Raw genomic sequence first — 18,569 nt, forward strand, 5'->3', positions numbered from 1 at the left:
TCTAGGAGGAGAGCACACAACCCTCCCTTACATCAGATTTCAAAAGCCCCCCACCATTAGAAGTCAAGGATCCATCACCCTCGATTACATCACAGTGCACCCCCCCCCCTTACCTTGTGCTGCTACCAGTAAGAACCTTGGGGTGGAACTGGAAACTAGAAAATGCAGGGTCTGGAGGAGAACCAGAGGAGGGCTGCCAGAGTCTGCTGAATGCTAATACCAGGGTGGAGATGAGGGGATGCTGTGGCTGCACAGTGAGGTGTAGGATCTGTAGGAGGCGTCCTGTCCCCCTTTCTGCTGCCGACTGCTGAGACAAGGTGGGGGCGGAGACAAGGGAGGAAGCCGCAGTTTCAGGAGAGGTGTGAGGGCCACATGATATGGCCTGACTGGCCACGTGGGCCTTCTGTTTGACACACGTGTATTAATGTCTGTGTTCAGGATCAATCATCTAAAGGTAATTGCTGCATGAACAATTAGTTGCGATCGGCAGCAGCTGCAGAAGCTGTCAGCCTCCCATTGCTTTCAGTGGGGCTTCCTGCCCGCAGCCAGATGCAGGGAACCCCGCTAGGTCTCCCACATCTAAACACAAACCGCTCCATTCACAGGTGTGAATGGGGCCTTAGGCATCAATTAGCATTTTTCTGATTGCTATGCTCGGCTCTATAGTATTTGATTTGACCTAGATGGCTATATCAGTTCAAATTACAGCAGTGGCAGAAGAGACTATGGGCAGTGACGGAGACAAGAGTGTGTAGTGTAACTTACAGGTCTCACCCCCCCCAACTGCTGCTAGGAGTCATGATGTGGAGTTTGCCTTGAAAAGCTTCTCATTGACAGTGATGTAAATATGGTGGGTTCTAATTTTTTGTGTCTGGAAACATTGTTATAGATTCATGAAATTAGATAGAATGAAAATTCTACAATTTATTGCTGTGCTTAATATATTAATTGAAGCCATAGAAACATATTATTTTATGTTGGTAAAACTAACAAGTAATAAAAAAAGACACCAAGCTAAAACAGACTTTGCTTGATGTTTATATAATTAGCAGTTTAAATAATTGCTAGGATCAGAATCAATTATTTTACACACAGAGGGGGGAAAAGTGATCTTGCAGGCTTTGTATTCCAATACACTGAGTAACTGAGCCAACGTGAAGTTAGGGTACATCTACACTTACACAAAGAAACCCCTTACTAAAGAATAGTGACATTTTCCTGCCCCTACTAACATTCAGTGCTGAGAATTCTTCTTACTTCTCTGTATACAGAGGCCTTTTCAGTATTGTCAGAGCTGAAGTTATGCACAACCTTTTGCCAAGGCATGCAAACTCTATTTTTTATTATTTCCTACAAAACCTTACTTATTGTTTTATGTTTGTAGATAGACCAGTGTCACTAGAGCTAATCCAATAATGCAGTGCAAATGGATGACATGCAAAGTTCACTAACCTATATCGGCCACATTTAGAGTGGATGTAAACCTCAGATATGATATGGGAACAAAGTAGATCTTTCTATAGTGTGTACTTGTTTCATTTAAGAGTACTAAGTGTCATTTCTGTGTGCTGATTCATTCCTCTGATATCTGTGTGAATCACTTCTGACAAGTTTTCCTGACACCAAGAGAAAAAAGGTGACAAAGGAGGGATTGGAGAAATCTCCAGCACACAGCCTGTGATTGACAGCCTCAGCTCTGTTCCTGTGTGCTGTGTAAAGGGGGGGGGGGGGCTTCCCTCCAATCGGCTCTCAGAGCTCTCCTCACTGAGCTCTGCAGTGTGTAATTTCAGCTCTCCACCCCCTGCTTTCTGACAGCTCAGACAAGCTTTATAAATTCTGCACTTTGGATGTAGAGAAGAGAAAACTACAGATAAACAGGTACAACTTATGCAGGAGTATTTGTTTCCTCTATGTGTATCACCTGAGGCCAGTCACTTCACTGGGTATATGTAAGGATTTAGAACCACTTTGAAGCAGAACTACACTCACCTCTGATCCAGCGATGCATCATCCTGGAGCTCTCTGCCCGGCATCTTAGAGCGCCCAGCTTCCAGGTCCCGAACACTGGCTGCTGTTATTGGCTGGGCTGAGGTGATGTCACCTGCACGCATGCTTGGGAGTATCGGCAAGTTCAGCATTGCCAAATTTGCACAGTGAGCTGCACCTGTGTGCTCTCTGTACCAGGGGGAACAGGCAGGTAGGTGGACAAAGCATGTCTCTTCTGCACTAAAATCCCTGCCTGTTTGCCCATTTTTAATTGTCAATCTAAAGTTCCACTTTAAGTTTACTTATGTCCAATTAGTGAAAGAGTTCCTCTGACTGAGTTGTTTTAATACTCTCTGTTAAAAACATTTGCTGCTGTTTTCTGTTTTGTATCATAGCATATGGACTCGCACATGATCGCTTGGTGTACTGTGCACCTTACAGTCAGTCACCGGTTTTCCAGTACTGAGTGTAGCATCATTGTCCTCCTATGTATTTGGACGTGGGAAGGCTTCCTGCTTTGGTTGACGCCTTCCAGAGAATGAAGACACACTCTAAATACTAGAATACTGGTACCTCATAGCTAAACAGAGGTTGATTTACTAAAGGCAAAGAGGCTGTTCACTCTACAAGGGATTTTTCCTTTATCTTACTGATTATGGTGAAAATTTACTTTGCAAAGCAAAAAAAAACACATAACTGGATGATGAAAGTCAGCAGAGCTTCACTTTAGTCACTAGGGGAACTTTCCCTTGCAAGGTGAACAGCCTATTGCCTTCAGTAAATCAACACCCATATTGTACTGACAGTAGAGAACCTCTCCTATGCATGTTCTATCTCCTACCAGCATTTCATCAAGTTTAGGAGGGATTCTTGGTTTAGTTCCCCCCACATTTTTTCTAGCACCACTGTCATTAATAGATATCTGTCTGCTTTTGTTTCCAGGCGCCAACCCTGTACAGTCTCTGAAGTGTTTCACTTTTGCTGGGTGCTGTTCATCAATGCAAAAGGTACAGTGAATATTCGTATGTATCTTCTTCCTTAAAACAAGTTCATAGTCCAATCTGGGCCCCCAGACTTTCTAAACAAAGGGCTGGTTTACTGTTCTTAAAGCGAAACTATACTGACGTTGGCTCCAGCAATGCGACGTCCTGGAGCTCCCTGCCGGCAGCTGATATCTTCGAGCAGTCGGCTTCCAGGTATCAATTGCCGGACGCTTTCATTGGCTGGGCGGGGATGTTGTCATTCCTGTACATGCACGGGAGTTCCGTCAGCTTCACTTTGCTGAATTTCTACAGTGAGCTGCGTGTGTGCAGCTCACTGTACGGGGCGGACAGGCAGGTAGGTCATTTTGATGCTGAATAGAGACAAAGCATGTCTCTTCTACATTAAAAATCCTGCCTGTTCACCCATTTTTATTTATCACCTAAAATTCCACTATATGAAATTGGGGGCTAGACTATTGCCAGTATAAGTAGAAAATGTCCCTTTATCAGTCAGAATAAACATGCCTCAGACCTAGTGGTCAGTGGGAATAAAAATTGACCTCAGATAATCAAGACAGTGATAAACATTTTACATGTATTTCTACAAGAAACACTGTTTGTTGCTAGAATGTTAATTGCAAGGGTCTGACTCAGGGCTTCACCCCCAACAATTCAGCATTGGATTGCCGCTAATAATCTCACTCTACCTTACAAAAAAGATATTTATATTCATAGAAGTTGTCCAGTTAAATATAATAAGATCTGGGACAGATGGTTAGAACCTTCAGCATGTAATGTAGATGAGTCTGAAGGATTATAGTTGTTTTTTTCTTGTACACTGCATTGCTTTATACACTCACCAGCCACTTTATTAGGTACACCTGTTCAATTGTTTGGTAACACTAAACCGATCTTATGGTAGCAACTCAATGCATTTAGGCATCTAGACATGGTGAAGATGACTTGCTGAAGTTCAAACCAATTGTCAGATTAGGGAAGAAAGAGGATTTAAGTGACTGAACGTGGCATGGTTGTTGGTGCCAGACAGGCTGCTCTGAGTATTTAAAAAATTGCTGATCTATTGGGATTTTCATGCACATGCCATGTCATGTTCAAAGCCACTTAAATCTGCTTTCTTCCCCATTCTGTTGCTCGATTTGAACTTCAGCAAGTTGTCTTCACCACGTCTAGATGCCTAAATGAATTGAGTTGCTGCCATTTGATTAGCTGATTAGCAATTTGTGTTACCAAGCAATTGAACCTAATAAAGTGGCCGGTGAGTTTATATGCACTATTACTTATCATTGATCTCCAAACCTCTGCTTTTATATGAGCCAGAAGTAAAGACAATTTAGAGTTTGAGCATTCTATGTCTTGCTCCCTATGGTTGGAAAGCAATTCAGTAGCTCCTCACCATTTGGATTTTCTGTTACATTTACATGGGTTTTGTCTTTTTTCCTATTGTAATATGGTATGGTGTCACTTGTATTGCTCCTTTTGTATTTTATACATGTTTATCTTTTTTCAAGAAAGAGCTTCTTTGACCAAAAAAAACACCATTTGACCTCAGGGCCTGTGGTCAGTGAGGGAGGAATAATGCCCTATTGTTTGTGTTAGTAGAAGTAATAGTTCTCTGTTGCTGGTGTCAGTGGAGGGAATAGTGCCCAATTGTTTGTGTCAGTTGGAGAATCTTTGCCCTATTGTTGGTGTCAGTTTGAGGAATGGTTCCCCATCATTTATGAATTGCTACCAGTAGGAGGAATAATGCCCATATCCTGGGTATTAGTGGGAGGAATGATGCCCCATTGTTGGTGTCAGTGGGAGAAATAGTGCCTCATCATTTGTGTCAGAGGGAGCAATAGTGCTGAATAGTTCAAGTCAATGGGAATAACAGTGCTCCATCAATGGTTTCAGTGGGAGCATATTGTCGGTGTCATTAGAAGGAAACATGCCCCCTTTTCGATGTCAGTGGAAAGAATTTTGCCACAAGGGCCAGTTGAATGCAAGCACAGGGCTGCAGTTTAGGGACCACTGGTCAAAACATTTGTATCCTGGGGTTTTCCAGCCCCTTGATTTACTTACATGGTCATGCAGTGTTCAAAATGTAAATAGTGCACGTGCAAATGTATTCAAAAGCAAAACTAAAAAAACAGATAAACTCTGCTCTCAGTGTAACTAGATAAAATATATAATGTGTACGACAGCAGTAACACCAGAACACTAGACAAAATACTACATACGAAAAAAGTGCACTATCCCTTTAAGGGGCTGATATAAACATATGTATGAAAAAATGACCTTTAGATGATAAGGATTCAAGCAGCTCCAACCATTAAAGTGACATTAAAGGCTCACTTTTTATTTTTTAAAGATAACAAACTTTTCATTCTTACTTGCTTGGTGTAATGGCTTTGTACAGAGCAGCCCTGTTCTTCTTCTTCTGGGGTCCCTCGCTGGTGCTCTGGGGTCCCCTCGCCAAGTGTCCCCAGATCAAGCTGCTTGCTTCTCGCTTCTGAGCCCTGCTCTGTGTGTCCTTAAGATACACAGTACAGGGCTCATCCCACCCCCTGTTCCTCATCACTGACTCTAAATGACAACAGCATGAGCCAATAGCTCCTACTGCTGTATCTGAGCCAATGAGGCGCGAGAGAGCCTAGACCGGGATTGGGCTCTGGTGTGTATTTAGAGGGGGCAGTAGGGGAAACTGCATGTAGAAGGTTTTTTTTGCCTTGCTACAAAAAATGCAGTAAGCTTAAAAACCGTCTGCCTTTAAAACCATTTTAAAACAATAATTTGTTTCATAAGTAAATGTACTCCAAAAGGAAGTACGAGAACAACATGAAATCCTCGCTGCTATTTGTTTTTAATGGTACTGCACTATGTGGCCTTTTCCTTCTCTTCTTGTTTTTTGGTGGCTTATTGTAATTTGGAGGAGATAATCACCATTATTACTGGGCTGTGAAAGTGACGTGGAATTAACTGGCAGGAGCTGTTTGGTTCCTTTACCACAAAAGCTCCTATGATCTCCTATAATCTAGAGGTCATTGTTTCTGGTAAGGAGTGTGCACCTGCGGGTTTGGGATTGAAGCAGGCACCTTGTCAATGGAGTGGTATTTTCCGAAGCGCAACTTCACTTTATGAACATTTTGTACACATACAAAAAAGTGTAAACCATTATGACACATACAGTATGTGTCATAATGGTTTACACTTCTCCATATTTTTGATATATACAGGGGTTAGACAAAAATATGGAAACACTACATGATTTGCAGGTGTGAAAGTGACCACCTGTTTCGCATTGAAAGTGGAAGTGACGTAACATTCTTTTGCTTCTGCTGTGTGATGAGACACCTAGCTAACAGGTGGGAAACCTCATTTTCATCATTCACTGTGTGCTCTGCTAGTAGTACAGTCATGTCAGAGATTACTGAGCTTCAGAGAGGGTAATTGTTGGTGCCCCCTTAGCTGGTGCCTCTGTGACTGAAGTTGCCAATTTATTTGCTGTGTCGTGAGGTACACTATCAAAGGTTATGACGGCGTATACAATGAAGGAAATAAGTATTTGATCTCCTGCTGATTTTGAATGTTTGCCCACTAACAAAGAAATGATCAGTCTAAAAATCGAATGGTAGATGTATTGTAACACTGACAGACAGAATAGCAACAAAAAATTCAAAAGAAATGCATGTCTAACAAATGATGCACGGATTTGCATGTTCATGAGGTAAAGAAGTATTTGATCCCCTTCACAAAACATGACTTAGTACTTGGTGGCAAATCCCTTGTACTTGGTGGCAATCACAGAGGTCAGACGTTTCCTGTAGTTGGCCACCAGGTTTGTACACATCTCAGGAGGGATTTTGGCCCACTCCTCTTGGCAGATCCTCTCCAAGTCATTAACGTTTGGTGGCTGATGTTTCGCAACTCGAACTTTCAGCTCCCTCCACAGATTTTCAATCGGATTAGGGTCTGGAGACTGGCTAGGCCACTCCAGGACCTTAACGTGCTTCTTCTTGAGCCACTCCTTTGTTGCCTTGGCCGTGTGTTTTGGGTCATTGTTATGCTGGAACACCCATCCATGACTCATTTTCAATGCCCTGGCTGAGGGAATAAGGCTCTCACCCAAGATTTGATGGTATATTGATCTGTCCATCGTCCCTTTGATGCAGTGCAGTTGTCCTGTCCCCTTAGCAGAAAAACACCCCCAAAGCACAATGTTTCCACCACCATGTTTGGATAGTTGGGATGGTGTTCTTGGGGTCATAGGCAGCATTCCTCCCCCCTCCAAACACGGCGAGTTGAGTTGATGCCAAAGAGCTTGACTTTGGTCTCACCTGACCACAACACTTTCTACCAGTTCTCTGAATCATCATTCAGATGTTCAGTGGAAAACTTCTAACGTTCCTGGACATGTGCTTTCTTGAGCAGAGGGTCCTTTCAGGCACTGCAGGATTTCAATCTTTGTTGGCGTAGTGTGTTACAATTTGTTTTCTTGGAGACTGTGGTCCCAGCTGCCTGGAGATCATTGACAAGATCCTCACATGTAGTTCTGGGATGATTCCTCTGTTCTCATGATCATTGACACTCCACAAGGTGAGATCATGCATGGTGCACCAGACCTAGGGAGACTGACAGTTGTTTTGTGTTTCGTCCATTTGTGAATGATTGCACCAACTGTTGTCACCTTCTCACCAAGCTGCTTGGCGATAGTTTGGTAGCCCAGTCCAGCCTTGTGTAGGTCTACAATCTTGTCCCTGACATCCTTGAACACCTCTTTGTTCTTTAACATGGTGGAGAGTTTGGAATCTGATTGTTTGATTGCTCCTGTGGACAGGTGTCTTTTATACAGGTAACAAAATGAGATTAGCAGCACTCCCTTTAAGAGACTGCATCTAATCTTAGCTTGTTACCTGTATGAAAGATACTTGGAAGCCAGAAATCCTGCTGAATGATAGGGGATCAAATACTTTTTTTGCTCATGAACATGCAAATCAGTGCATAATTTGTTAGACATGCATTTCTTTTTAATTTTTTGTTGCTATTCTGTCTCTGTGTTACAACACACCTACCATTCGAATTTTAGACTGATCATTTCTTTGTGAGTGGGCAAACATTCAAAATCAGCAGGCGATCAAATACTTATTTCCTTCACTGTACAGTTTCCGGGAAAACGTTCTCTGATAAGCATAAGAGCAGTTGATATGGTCAACTAACAGAAACAAAAGGACATTGCGCAGTACTGTGACCCAAAAGAAGATAACTGCTGCAAAAGTGACTGCAGAGCTCAATCTCAGTCTTCCAAAGCCCATGCCCACAAAAACTGTGCAGAGGCAACTCCATAAGCAAAACATTCACGGGCAAGCTGCAACTGGAAAACCACTAGTGACTGATATTAATGCTGAAAAGAGGAGAGAGTGGTGCAAAACTCATAAATCGTGGTCTATTGATCAATGGAAGACTAGAATATGGTCCGATAAATCGATCTTCATGCTGTTCCCATCCTCCTGGTGTGTTTACATGTGGGGAACACTGTACCAAACTTACGACCAGGACTGTCTTGTGCCAACGCAGGGGTGTGGACATTTAAAAAAATAAACTACTTATCCAAGGGACTAAATCAGGATTCCAATCTACTTGATAAGAAAAAATAATTTTAACCAAAAACCGTATTTAAGGTTTTAACATTATCTCCTCCTCCCCTCCCTACCTGTCTCCTGCACTGCACTCGGGGACTAGCAGGGAGGGGGGAGATCTTGCAGTGTAATGAGCACTGATTGGGTACTCGCTAGGAAAGGGGAATGTCAGACTCTCTTAACGCTCAGTTAGTAAATAAATCACAGGCCCCATTGAAATGAAAAAAAATGTAATTCCTTCAGGTTACCCTCGCACACGTAAGCACTTGGGTGCTCAGTACAAGCGCATGCTGAGCAGCCAAATCAAGCTCTGGTGTTTGCTGCATGAGGCTTCATTCACGCAATTCTGCCCACAGTCTCAAAACGCACTACAATCGCAAAGCATAGGTTCAGTTGCCATTATTTTGAATGGCACCTAAAATGCGGTGTGGTTTTTGCACAGAAAATCACATTGCGTGAAGCCTGTCACCCAGAAAGGAGCAGGAGCTTCTTTTTGGGTGACCCACTTCATGCGATGTGATTTGCTGCAGTTGGCACATGATAAATCGTGCAACAATCGCGGCAAAACTGCACTGTGTTTTATATGCCATTGAAAATAATGGCACCAGAACCTGCGCTTTGCAATTGTAGTGTGTTTTGAGATCGCAAGCAGAACCGCAGTGATTCTGCCCCAATCCCAAATACCCAGGTGTAAATGGAGCCTTAGTACCCATTCACACTGATATGGATCAAATGCGATCTGAAAGACATAGATTCACATGGCATGTGCAAATACATTGTTTTCTATGAAGGACGTTCACATCTCTGCGGTGCAATTTTGATCCAGTTAAAAACAAGGGTTCTGTCCAAGTTTGAAGAGATGTGTTCCAAACTTGCACAGCATAGAGTATAGTGGCATTCTGAGATAACTGTTCACATAGGATGCGATTCATAGCCGGTGTTGCATAGAAGTGGCTAGAAGACAGATTCAAATCGCACCTGAACCGTTGAACAACTACCTTTGACAATTGCACTGAAAAATGACATGAAAATCGCACTGCATAAAGTAAACCCTGCTGTTTTCAAACAGCAGGGCTAAATGTAAAAAAAAAAACACCTGCACGGCGCCCGGAACTGCCTGTCCTGGGCGTCGTGCGATATGATTTGCACATCCCTGCAGCGGTAATTCATGGTGGCGGTGCAATCATGGTTTGGGCACCCATATCTTGCTATTCTGTAGGCCTCATCATCTCCTTGAAAGGTAGAGTCATTGACAATGACTTTGTACAAATTTTGGCCAACCACGTGCGTCCCATGGTGCAGACATTGTTTCTCCAAGACATCACCATTTACCAACATGATAGTGCTCCGATTCACACAGCTGGTGTTGTCAAATTGTGTTCTGACAAGCATGCAGATTGAGTCTCGCACCATCCCTGGGCGGGGCAGTCGCTGGACGTCAATATCGTATAGCCATCATGGTCAATTTTGGAGAACAAGGTTCACGCTCATTTTCTTTTACCTGGTGTCTTCATAATTTTGTCCCACCCCCGTATATGTCTATGGTATGACCCTTAAAAGGATAGTACACCTTTTTATATTATGTGCAGCAGTATGGCTTTAGGGAGTCCCAGATCCTTTTTTTTTTACTTCAAGGGCTGACAAGGCTGTCAAACTGTAATTATTGTTAACACCTGCTGAGGGAGCTGTAGAGGCGCTTGTATACCATTCTAGCTCAAGTACCAGACATAAAGTCCAACTCCATAAAAATTAAAAAGAAAAATCCCCCCTTGAAGTAGGCCCCCCCCTGCACTGCAAGGGTTAATTGCTTGGTATGTTTAGGGGCAAAGGATTAGGGAGAAAATACCTTGTTTCGTGCTGCAGCAGGGTCCCTCCAGCAATGTTACTAGCCCCCTTGTAGCTCCTCTGTAAGCTGCGACCAGCTCTGGTCATGCTTCAGTCTCCAAAGTGTATAATACAAGATTAATGTCCCTGCATTGTATGTGATGACACTGAGGTTCCACCTACAGACTGGAGATGGAGCGAGTATAAGGTAAGTATCTTACCTTAGGGATAGAGCCTGTTCTGCAAACCCTTAGAAATAATGATTAACTAACCTTCACAGTGCTGGGGGGCCCACTGTAAGAGTGGATTTTTTATTTTTATAGAGCTGAGCTTTAAAGTGGTATTAAACCCAAAATCAAACTTTTATCATGTTTCAGATTACCAATTCTTAGATGTGATTGCCGCATTAGTTTTATTTTTTTGGCTTTCTTTCCATTAAATAATTTTATTGTTTTTCAACAGAACACGCTTTCCTGCAGATGTAGCAGTTTAGAGTGGGGAGACAAACCATTTACTACTGACAGGAGTGCTTGCAATTAACAGCTTTTATTTATTTATGCAAGAATTTTATCCCATAAGAAAAAAAAAAGTTGCTGTATCTGTAGATGTAGCTGCACTGTGAGCTGGAGTTTGGCTTCAATTTGTTAGTGTATCTAAATATGCTAGTACATCTAACACTCTCCTCCCTTCAGATTAACTATGTTGCTGTCCAAAGGTGCCCCTGTGCTCTTTCATCCAAAATGAGGGCACTCTAATACAGGAGGTGTGTTACTGGCTGGATCAACAGGTGAAAACAGAGAAAAAAAGCCTAAAAGCTAATGCAGTCACCACCTCTGATTGGTAAGCTGCAATATATTAGGTTCTTGGTTTTGGGGTTTTCGGTAAAAAAAAAAGTTACCATCACTGTAGTAAGACACATTGCTATAGGCTAGGTTCACACCTATGCAGTTTGCATTTGATCCATTTCTGCAGTATGTTTTGCGTTGCATTTTTGCACGTGTTTTTTATGCGTTTTGCATTTTTTTTCTTGTTGCTAGGCAGATTTAAAATGTGCCAAAAATGCATCAAAAATGCACTACATGCTTTTCTGCAGCGTTACCATTGAAGGCTATAGAAACAAAAACACAACTTTTTGCGTTCAAAAAAGTCCCTGACCTTTTCCAAAAAACGCACCGGGTGAAAATGCGGAGATGTGAACCTGCAAAACGCTGCGGAAACCACTTATGTGTGAACCTAGTGTTAGGGAGAGGCAAGACCCAACAGATGTTCCCACATACCAGATGCACTGCTATTTTTCAGGAGGAATCAAAATCTACATTTTCAGGGAACAGATTAGGCACAATTAACATTTCTCGATGGTCCCTATAACATAGCAAATCTTCACTCATAGCATTCAGGTCCTCTTTAAATATGATACAAGCTCCGCAAGATTTAATAAATCTGCAGTGAAAGGGCTTTCCTAAATGTACATGCAATGTATATATAATCCAGTAGGCCCTTATTGCTGCTTAGGTGTTGGTATATTTTATTATAAAATACAGTTGCAAGAAAAAGTATGTGAACCCCTTGGGATTACGTGGAGTTTTGCATGAATTGGGCATAAAATGTGCTCTGAACATCATCTAAGTCACAACAATAGAAGAGCACAGTCTGCTGAACATAATACTACACAAACATTAGATGTTGCCATGGTTTAATTGCACATAACATATAAACATTCACAGTGCAGGGAGGAAAAAGTATGTGAACCTTTGGACTTAATAACTGGTTGACCCTCCTTTGGCAGCGATAACCTCAACCAAACGTTTCCTGTTGTTGCAGATCAGACCCGCACAACGATCTGGAGTAATTTTGGACCACTCCTCTTCACAAAACAGTTTCAGTGTAGCAATATTCTTGGGATGTCTGGTGTGAATCACTCTCTTAAGGTCATGCCACAGCATTTCAATCGGGTTGAGGTCAGGACTCTGACTGGGCCACTCCAGAAGGTGTATTCTGTGCTGTTGCAGCCATTGTTTTGTTGAATTACTTGTATGCTTTGGGTCATTGTCCTGTTGCATCACCCATCCTCTGCGGAGCTTCAGTTGGTGGACAGATGGTCGTACGTTTTCCTGCAAAATGTCTTGATAAACTCTGGAATTCATTTTCCCATCAATGACAACAATCCGTCCAGGCTCTGAGGCAGCAAAGCAGCCCCAAACCATGATGCTCCCTCCGCCATGTTTTACAGTGGGGATGAGGTTTTGATGTTGTTGTGCTGTGCCTTTTTTCTCCACACATAGTGTTGTGTGTTCTTCCCAAACAACTCAATCTTGGTTTCATCTGTCCACAGTATATTTTGCCAGTAGTGCTGTGGAACATCCAGGTGCTCTTTTGCAAACTTCAAACGTGCTGCAATATTCTTTTTGGACAGCAATGGCTTCCTCCGTGGTGTCCTCCCATGTACTCCATTCTTGTTTAATGTTTTCCTTATTGTAGATGTGTCAACAAAAATGTTAGCATGTGCCAGAGATTTCTGTAGGTCTTTAGCTGACACTCTGGGATTCTTCTTTACCTCATGCTGCATTCTGCACTGTGCTCTTGCAGTCATTTTTACAGGACGACCACGCCTAGGGAGAGTAGCAACAGTGCTAAACTTTCTCCATTTGTAGACAGCCTGTCTTACCGTGGACACATGAACATCAAGGCTTTTGGAGATACTTTGGTAACCCTTTCCAGCTTCATGCAAGTCAACAATTCTTGATCGTAGGTGTTAGGAATGGACTGGCCAGCAATGGTGGGACTCACCTGCCTTTTGATCTGCAGTACCAGGGCTGGCCAGCGGGTGCTCCCAGCAATCAGAGACTCAACCTTTCAGCCAGCTAACACCTGGAACTGATGATACTGGTGTATTTAAGGGATGGCCAGACTTGCAGACTCTGCCTTGGTGTTGTGTTTGTCCTGGGCCCTGTATCTGTCCTGCATCCTGTTTCTGTTCCTTTGCTGACTTCTCCTGCTCTGATCCTGGCTTGTGACCCTGACCATCCCTCTGTCTGACCCTCTGTACTACGCTGCTTGCTACCTGTTCTGATCCCTGGCTTGTGACCCGGACCATCCCTCTGCCTGACCCTCTGTACTATGCTGCTTGCTACCTGCTGAACCTGGCCTGTGACCCCGACCATTCTCCGCTTGCTCCCCCTGTACCTACCTGCCCAATTGATATTGACCCGGCCTGCCTGACGACGCTTGCTTGTATATACTGTTATCTGTGGGTGGTTTGGTTTGTTTGCACCGTATTATGTTTTAGTATTGCACTGCGTTTATGTTTGTACTGTTAGTGTTAATAAATTATATTGTTTATAACATATCTGAGGTCTGCGTTTCCCTGCTTCAGTCACACACCTCTGGTCATACCTGGGAGCCCTGACATTACACCAAGGCCAATCCTGACCAGAAGTGGCTGCACAGGGAAGCCATCTTGGCTTGTTGATGGGAAGGATGGATCTTGATGAGGTTGAGTATTTATATCTGCTAGTGTTTGATGACAGGGAGTATGCTTATCAAACTCTGAAGGAGTATACCCGGGATGAATTGCTAGAATGTATACGGCTCGCTCATGTTCTAGTAGATCAGGGCACAGTGTTCTCTGAGGTGCAGCCATTGATTGAGGTTTGTGCAGAGTTGGTTTCATCTGGTACCCCCGAATGCAGGGATGAATTTTTGCCACCATTTAGTGCAGACCAGGTAGAGTCCCTGGTGTGGTTATTAGAGGATGATGTGGGTTACTTTCTGGAGCGTTATTCCACATGTTCACCACAGACACTGAGAGATTGTATAAACGCAGTGCAGTCATTGACCAGACAGGCTTTGTGTAAGCTCAGCTTTGTTCAACCCATACTGCAGACATGGACAGATTTGTTGCACCCAGCCTCAGTCAGCTTACAAAGACCCAGTCCTGCTTCTAACTCTACTCCTGTATTCCCACCAGCTCCTCCAGTTACAGCCCAGTATACTTGGCTATCTACCGCATGTCAGTACCCTGTTCCCACTCGCTGCACCTATCCTGCCTTTAACCCTGTAAAAAAGCCCTCTGTAGCAACTGCTCCCTCTCCTGTTCCATCCTCCAGTTCTTCTCTGTCTCCAGCTGCTCCATTCGTTTGCAGACCTGCGTTTACTTGCAGTGCTCCCGTAGTTAAAACCAGAAAAAAGCGAAAATTCTTTCCAACCAATACCATCCTGCCAGTATCCAAACCGGTGAGCCTGCCTTCCGTGGTTCAGACTGATGCCTGTACGCAGCCTGAAGCCTCTACTCGGCCTGAAGCCTCTACACGGCCTGAAGCCTCTCCTCGGCCTGAAGCCTCTCCTCGGCCTGAAGCCTCTACTCGGCCTGATGCCTGTACTCGGCCTGATGCCTGTACTCGGCCTGATGCCTGTACTCGGCCTGATGCCTGTACTCGGCCTGATGCCTCTATTCGGCCTGAAGCCTCTACGCGGCCTGATGCCTCTCTTCAGCCTGAAGCCTCTACTCGGCCTGATGCCTCTACTCGGCCTGAAGCCTCTACTCGGCCTAATGCCTCTACCCAGCATGATGAACTGATCCAGCCTGACGATCCTATTAGGCCAGTTGACTCGATGCCCGCTGTTGATCCAGATGATCCGGTACCTGATCCGGTGCCCGCTGTCGTGCCAATTGACTCAGAGCCCGCTGTCGTACCTGGTGACTCGGTGCCCACTGCCTTGCCAGATGACGCGGTGCCCGCTGGCAAGCCAAATGACCTGATGCCTGGTGACCTAGTGTCCGCTGTCATACCTGATGACCCGATGCCCGCTGTCGAGCCAGACAATCCGGTACCTGATGACCCGGTGCCCACTGTCGTGCCTGTTGACTCGGAGACCACTGCCTTGCCAGATGACGCGGTGCCCGCTGTCGAGTCAAATGACCTGATGCCTGGTGACCCGATGCCCGCTGTCCAGCCAGATGATTCAATGTCTGCCCCGGTGCCCGCGGTCATGCCAGTTGACTCGGAGCCCACTGCCTTGCCAGATGACGCGGTGCTCGCTGTCGAGCCAAATGACTTGATGCCTGGTGAACCGATGCCCGCTGTCCGGTCAGACGATCCAATGTCTGACCCAGTGCCCGCGGTCATACCAGTTGACTCGGAGCCCACTGCCTTGCCAGATGACGCGGTGCCCGCTGTCGAGCCAAATGACCTGATGCCTGGTGACCCGATGCCCGCTGTCCAGCCAGACCATCCAATGTCTGACCCAGTGCCTGCGGTCATACCAGTTGACTCGGAGCCCACTGTCGTGCCTGGTGTCTCGGTGCCCGCCGCTCCGCCTGGGGGCCCGAGACCTGTTGCTCCGCTTGGGGGTCCAGCGCCCGCCGCTCCGCCTGGGGATCCGGCGCCCGCCGCCCCGCCTGGGGGCCTGAGACCTGTCGCTCCGCTTGAGGGCCCGAGACCTGTCGCTCCTCCTGGGGGTCCGGCGCCCGCCGCTCCGCTTGAGGGCCCGAGACCTGTCGCTCCACCTGGGGGTCCGGCGCCCGCCGCTCCGCCTGAGGGCCCGAGACCTGTCGCTCCATCTGGGGGTCCGGCGCCCGCCGCTCCGCCTGAGGGCCCGAGACCTGTCGCTCCTCCTGGGGGTCTGGCGCCCGCCGCTCCGCCTGAGGGCCCGAGACCTGTCGCTCCGCCTGGGGGTCTGGCGCCCGCCGCTCCGCCTGAGGGCCCGAGACCTGTCGCTCCGCCTGGGGGTCCGGCGCCTGCCGCTCCGCCTGAGGGCCCGAGACCTGTCGCTCCACCTGGGGGTCCGGCGCCCGCCGCTCCGCCTGAGGGCCCGAGACCTGTCGCTCCTCCTGGGGGTCCGGCGCCCGCCGCTCCGCCTGAGGGCCCGAGACCTGTCGCTCCTCCTGGGGGTCCGGCGCCCGCCGCTCCGCCTGAGGGCCCGAGACCTGTCGCTCCGCCTGGGGGTCTGGCGCCTGCCGCTCCGCCTGAGGGCCCGAGACCTGTCGCTCCGCCTGGGGGTCTGGCGCCCGCCGGTCCGCCTGAGGGCCCGAGACCTGTCGCTCCACCTGGGGGTCCGGCGCCCGCCGCTCCGCCTGAGGGCCCGAGACCTGTCGCTCCATCTGGAGGTCCGGCGCCCGCCGCTCCGCCTGAGGGCCCGAGACCTGTCGCTCCGCCTGGGGGTCCGGCGCCCGCCGCTCCGCCTGGGGGCACGATGCCTGTCGCCCCGCCTGGGGGCACGATGCCTGTCGCCCCGCCTGGGGGCCCGATGCCTGTCGCCCCTCCTGGGGGCCCGGTGCCTGTCGCCCCTCCTGGGGGCCCGGTGCCTGTCGCCCCTCCTGGGGGTACGGTGCCTGTCGCCCCGCCTGGGGGCCCGGTGCCTGTCGCCCCTCCTGGGGGCCCGGTGCCTGTCGCCCCGCCTGGGGGCCCGGTGCCTGTCGCCCCGCCTGGGGGCCCGGTGCCTGTCGCCCCGCCTGGGGGCCCGGTGCCTGTCGCCCCGCCTGGGGGCCCGGTGCCTGTCGCCCCGCCCGGGGGCCCGGTGCCTGCTGATCCGCCCGGGGGCCCGGTGCCTGCTGCTTCGCCTGGTAATCCGATGTGCCTCTGCCCGGAGTCCTGCCCGATGTGCCTCTGCCCGGAGTCCTGCCCGATGTGCCTCTGCCCGGAGTCCTGCCCGATGTGCCTCTGCCCGGAGTCCTGCCCGATGTGCCTCTGCCCGGAGTCCTGCCCGGAGTCCTGCCCGATGTGCCTCTGCCCGATGTGCCTCTGCCCGGAGTCCTGCCCGGTGTGCCTCTGCCCGGTGTGCCTCTGCTCGATGTGCCTCTGCCCGGAGTCCAGCCCGGTGTGCCGCTGCCCGGAGTCCTGCCCGGTGTGCCAGTCTTTGATTTCCCGCCAGTTGCCAGACCCGGGCGGTGGAACATTTTGCCCAGCTAGGACTGTTTGGAGCGTCCTGAGGCCGCTCCTTGAGGGGGGGGGTACTGTTAGGAATGGACTGGCCAGCAATGGTGGGACTCACCTGCCTTTTGATCTGCAGTACCAGGGCTGGCCAGCGGGTGCTCCCAGCAATCAGAGACTCAACCTTTCAGCCAGCTAACACCTGGAACTGATGATACTGGTGTATTTAAGGGATGGCCAGACTTGCAGACTCTGCCTTGGTGTTGTGTTTGTCCTGGGCCCTGTATCTGTCCTGCATCCTGTTTCTGTTCCTTTGCTGACTTCTCCTGCTCTGATCCTGGCTTGTGACCCTGACCATCCCTCTGTCTGACCCTCTGTACTACGCTGCTTGCTACCTGTTCTGATCCCTGGCTTGTGACCCGGACCATCCCTCTGCCTGACCCTCTGTACTATGCTGCTTGCTACCTGCTGAACCTGGCCTGTGACCCCGACCATTCTCCGCTTGCTCCCCCTGTACCTACCTGCCCAATTGATATTGACCCGGCCTGCCTGACGACGCTTGCTTGTATATACTGTTATCTGTGGGTAGTTTGGTTTGTTTGCACCGTATTATGTTTTAGTATTGCACTGCGTTTATGTTTGTACTGTTAGTGTTAATAAATTATATTGTTTATAACATATCTGAGGTCTGCGTTTCCCTGCTTCAGTCACACACCTCTGGTCATACCTGGGAGCCCTGACAGTAGGTCTTCTGAGAGCTCTTTTCTGCGAGGCATGGTTCACATCAGACAGTGCTTCTTCAAACCAGTAAACCCAACACAGGTGTGTGCTTTTTAAGGGCAGGACAGATGTCAGCAACACATCCAATATCATCACACTGATTGGAGTCAAGGTTAGCTCACTCCTGGCTCCAATTAGCTCTGGGAGAAGTCATTAAGCTAGGGCCTCACATACTTTTTCCTCCCTGCACTGTGAATGTTAACATGTGATGTGCAATTAAACCATGGCAACATCTAATGTTTGTGTAGTATTATGTTCAGCAGACTGTGTTCTTTTATTGTTGTGACTTAGATGACATTCAGAGCACATTTTATGCCCAATTCATGAAAAACTCCACGTAATCCCAAGGGGTTCACATACTTTTTCTTGCAACTGTATAACATTCAATCTATGCAAAATCTGTGAGCAGTTTAATCAGTCCTATTTGTATAATAATGTTTTAGGGCCTGTATACCTGTGGGGCGGGGTAGGGTGTGTTTTTTGCTTATATA

The 18,569-nt window shown here is 47.5% G+C and overlaps 1 protein-coding gene and 1 long non-coding RNA gene across 2 annotated transcripts in view; one reads left to right on the forward strand and one right to left on the reverse strand.

Moving 5' to 3' along the window:
* Window positions 1–18,569, forward strand: part of RBL2 (RB transcriptional corepressor like 2) — a 132,427-nt gene that overhangs the window by 20,114 nt on the left and 93,744 nt on the right. Inside the window, exon 4 of the mRNA XM_089684776.1 lies at window positions 2,929–2,993. Coding sequence (XP_089540902.1) covers window positions 2,929–2,993 — 65 coding nt within the window. The remainder of the gene's footprint in view (window positions 1–2,928; window positions 2,994–18,569) is intronic.
* LOC149456578 (uncharacterized) overlaps window positions 1–18,569 on the reverse strand; it is a 50,982-nt gene that overhangs the window by 2,169 nt on the left and 30,244 nt on the right. The gene's annotated exons all lie outside the window — the stretch shown is intronic.

This window comes from Staurois parvus, unplaced genomic scaffold, assembly GCF_062004578.1.
Source record: "Staurois parvus isolate SC_StPar_1 unplaced genomic scaffold, SC_StPar_1.0 ptg000356l, whole genome shotgun sequence".
Classification (NCBI taxonomy): Eukaryota; Metazoa; Chordata; class Amphibia; order Anura; family Ranidae; genus Staurois; species Staurois parvus.